At 41.4% G+C, this 3,727-nt stretch overlaps 1 protein-coding gene across 1 annotated transcript; it reads left to right on the top strand.

Annotated features, from left to right (window-relative positions):
* The first annotated feature begins 942 nt into the window (after positions 1-942).
* Positions 943-3,112, top strand: LOC149211314 (disease resistance protein L6-like). Its single transcript, XM_089390415.1, has 2 exons — positions 943-1,325; positions 1,424-3,112. The coding sequence occupies exons 1-2, from the start codon at positions 1,105-1,107 to the stop codon at positions 2,484-2,486; spliced, it is 1,284 nt and encodes a 427-aa protein (XP_089246541.1). The 5' UTR covers positions 943-1,104; the 3' UTR covers positions 2,487-3,112.
* The last annotated feature ends 615 nt before the right edge of the window (positions 3,113-3,727 follow it).

Raw genomic sequence — 3,727 nt, 5'->3', positions numbered from 1 at the left:
GTGGCGACACGTGGCACCGAAGTGACGTCAGCCGACCCCCGCCCGCGTCAAATCAATTTTCTTTGTCGTTTTCTTTGGTTCACTGCCGTAGGTGAAAAGTCATGTTTTTAATGTTTTTACGTGAATTAGGTGGCCCCTTTTAATATGGTTATGGGCGCACGCTTTTTATATATGTTTTATATATGTTGTAAAATAAAAAAAAAGGGCTACGTGCAGCAGTTGACTATGTAAGGTGTTTTTGTGCCTGCGCACAGAGCATGCGAAGTTTTTTTTGTTGTATGTAACGGTGCCTGCGCACAGTGGAGGGCGATTTTTGTAAACGCACAGCAGTGCGAGATTTCCAAAAGAAACAAGGGTCGTAATGTTTTGACTCTCGCCATTGAAGAACAGTGAAGAACACACAGTGTGCCTGCGCGCGGAGGTAAATGAAGAGCAAGAAGAAGGAACGCACTGCAGTGCGGGAATAGAGGCAGAGTGTTTTTATATATGGCTATGTAAGCCCGTGTGTTGCAATGGTTATGTAGTTTTTGTTTTGTTGTGTATTGCGACTGTGGTAGCACACAGTGGTGTGTGACTTTGTTTTGAACGCACAGCAGTGCGAGAAATCATAGAGAACAGGGCGGTAATGTTTGTCCGCCAATGAAAAGCACAGGATTGTTTTGAAACTGATTTTGTAATATCCACAGCAGTGGAAAATCTGTGAGAGCGGCAGAGTTTTTTTTTTGTGATTCCCTCTTTGCACAGAGGATGAAATATGTATCAGTGTTTTGTTTTAAGCAATAGAAAATGTTTTATGCTGTTGTAATGGACTGTTCTGAGTTAATTTATTTTTTGAGTTTCCCTGTGTAAAGATCCTGGAACAAATGAAACAGAGCATTGGCTCTGTGGTATTTATTTGTTTGGTTTTGGTATTTTCCCATGTAAAAATACCCAACACTATTTTCTGCGCAGAGACTGAGTGTCTTTTTAGACAAGCCGAAACTGCGAGATGGAGACGAATTTCCATCTCAAATAAAAGAGGCTATTAGAACCGCCTCCGTACATGTCGCCATATTTTCCCCTCGATATGCAGGATCGGAGTGGTGTCTCAATGAGCTCCTCTGGATGTTGGAGTCCAGGGCTGAGTGCAGGTCTGAAATTATTCCGGTCTTTTACGGTGTCGACCCTGCTGACCTTCGGTGGACGCAGGATAAACGTAGCTTGTATTGTGAGGGCCTGAGCAAACTGGAAAAGCGACACGATTCAACCACTATTCAAAAGTGGAGAGAGGCCCTTTCTTCTGTTGCAGATATAAGTGGGCTACATCTCCAGGAGACGTGTAATGGGTGAGAACCCTACCGATATCATTTGTTTTATGTACAGCTACATGGTATTTAAGTATGTATTTCTAACCCCGTTTCTCTATATTGTTGTGAACAACCAGTGACGAGGGTGAGCTCGTGGAAAAGATTGTTCACCGAGTGTTGGAAAAGGTTAAAAGACGTGGTATGAGCCACTTGACTAGATATACTATTGGTTTGAATGAAAAGGTAGAGAGTTTTAAAAGAGAAGTATTGAAAAACCAGCAGAGCGAGAAAGGCCATGTCGTGGGGGTCGTGGGGATCGTGGGCATGGGTGGCATCGGAAAAACAACGCTGGCAATAGAACTCTTCAATAGGGAGAGTTCAAATTATGAAAAATCCTGTTTTTTACATGATGTCAGAGCAAGCAAAAATTCTTTACATGTTTTGCAGAGACAGCTTCTCGAGGGCTTGGGCATGGGTAAATCTGGTCCGCATGTAAATAACCCTTATCAAGGTAAAAATGAGCTTAGCAAGCATCTCTCATCCTCTTTCTCCAAGTTGATCGTATTAGATAATGTAGATCATAGAGATCAGGTGGATGCCCTTTTGCCTGATCTGGGATCTGTTCTTTCCTCCAGTAGCTTCGTCCTGATCACAAGTAGAGACATAGATGTTCTCACAAGCTCAGGAGTAGAAAAGTCGTCGATTTTTCATCTTGATGGCCTCAATCCACACTACTCCCTTGAGCTCTTCTGCCAGCATGCTTTCAGTAAAACCTATCCACCCCTACAATTTAAAGATCGGGTCGACAAGTTCGTAACATTCTGTGGTGGTTTGCCTTTATCTTTGGAAGTGTTTGGGGCACTTCTATACGGGGAAACTGACATATCTTGCTGGGATGCTCACTTGGATAGGCTTCAAAAGGAACTTGACAGCTCAATAGAAGAAAGATTGCCCGGTTTCCGTCACCGCTTGGAAAAACTTCCGGCTCCGGCCACCGGCAATTCCTCCACTTTAATGCCCTCTGTTAAGTCGAAGCATTCGGAAAGGGCGGAGGAATTGCTGGCAGCCGAAGCCAGAACCTCTGTTAAGTCGGAGCATTCGGAAAGGGCGGAGGAATTGCCGGGAACCTCTGTTAAGTCGGAGCATTCGGAAAGGGCTGTTAAGTCGGAGCATTTGGAAAGGGCGGAGGAATTGCTGTAATATAGCATTTTCCTTGGCCCTTTTATCCCTGGACAATTGACCGCAAAGTTGACCAATATAGGATGATGGGTGCAACATTGCAAAGATTTTGTCCTTCCAGAATCTTGGACAAAATATTTACAATTTTCAGGTATGGACAGCAGATTCTTGTGGATATGTTCTTTTCTTCAATTCAGTGGTGTCGTTCCAGATAATGAAACCCTGTAATGCAAATCTGCCCAAGCGGGAGATAAATTGTCACCTTGAAGTTTCATTTTGTAGACTAATATTGTCTTAAAAGTCATGAAAATGACCCTAAAATGTAAGGCTACTTCTTTGTAACAAACATGTCACCTTGAAGTTTCATTTTGTAGACTAATATTGTCTTAAAAGTCATGAAAATGACCCTAAAATGTAAGGTTACTTCTTTGTAACAAACATGCTGATGGACATATATTTTATCTCGTCTAATTCACTTCAGCTCTTAATCAGAAGAATGAGTCTTTGAAGGACGGGACCTTTGAAAGGCCATGACAAAACTCCATAATGATTTTAATGAAGTTGCATGATATATTAGGGATGAGATTATCTGAAGTGTATTTACACATTCAATGAAATACAATATATGTGTATTTTTTTACAGGCTTGCTTTGCCAGTTATCTACTCATGGGAAGCATTTTGGATACAAATATCTTAAAGATATTTTTTTCTAAAAATTTCCTATGTTCTGAAGGAACATCTCTATTTGACAAATTGTTTGTGTTACTTGAATTTAGTTTTAAGATAAATTGTTCCTTCTATGATTTCCATACATATATTTATACTTTTTTAAATCTAGGGGAATCGGTAGCTCGTTGGGATTACCTGGGTGAGGCCCAGGTTCAAAGCCAACGACTGTCACTATAATCCTACACCAGTGCCAACATACAATCTTTAAAGCCATTCCTGAAGTTATGTTTGAGCATGTACCATGTAGCTACTTCTACAGTGAGTTTCCAGTGCCAACATACAATATTTAATGCCATTCCTGAAGTTATATTTGAGCATGTACCATGTAGCTACTTTATGAGTGAAGTAGGTGCTGAGAACAGGACAAGTTTTCCTGTTCCTTGTTTATCCCCATTGTTTCAAGATGCTACCTTCTAAATTGGAAGTGATTTAAAGTTAGCACCATCGTTGGAGAAGTTGAAAGCATTTGGCTGTGGGAAGTTGAAGAGCATACAGCTGTGCGAGCCGATGACAAAGCTTCGAGAACTGGATG

Source organism: Pinus tabuliformis, chromosome 1_1, assembly GCF_031772625.1.
Source record: "Pinus tabuliformis cultivar Carrire ecotype Pingquan chromosome 1_1, CPIR1, whole genome shotgun sequence".
In the NCBI taxonomy this organism is placed as follows: Eukaryota; Viridiplantae; Streptophyta; class Pinopsida; order Pinales; family Pinaceae; genus Pinus; species Pinus tabuliformis.
The sequence above is the reverse complement of the archived record's forward strand: the minus strand, read 5'-3'. Positions and strand labels throughout refer to the sequence as shown.

Bases quoted from the DNA above. Each gene is read 5' to 3' on its own strand.
- LOC149211314 (XM_089390415.1), top strand. From the start codon at position 1,105: ATGTTGGAGTCCAGGGCTGAGTGCAGGTCTGAAATTATTCCGGTCTTT. The intron at 1,326-1,423 runs GTGAGAACCCTA...GTGAACAACCAG, and splicing joins CTCCAGGAGACGTGTAATGG to TGACGAGGGTGAGCTCGTGG.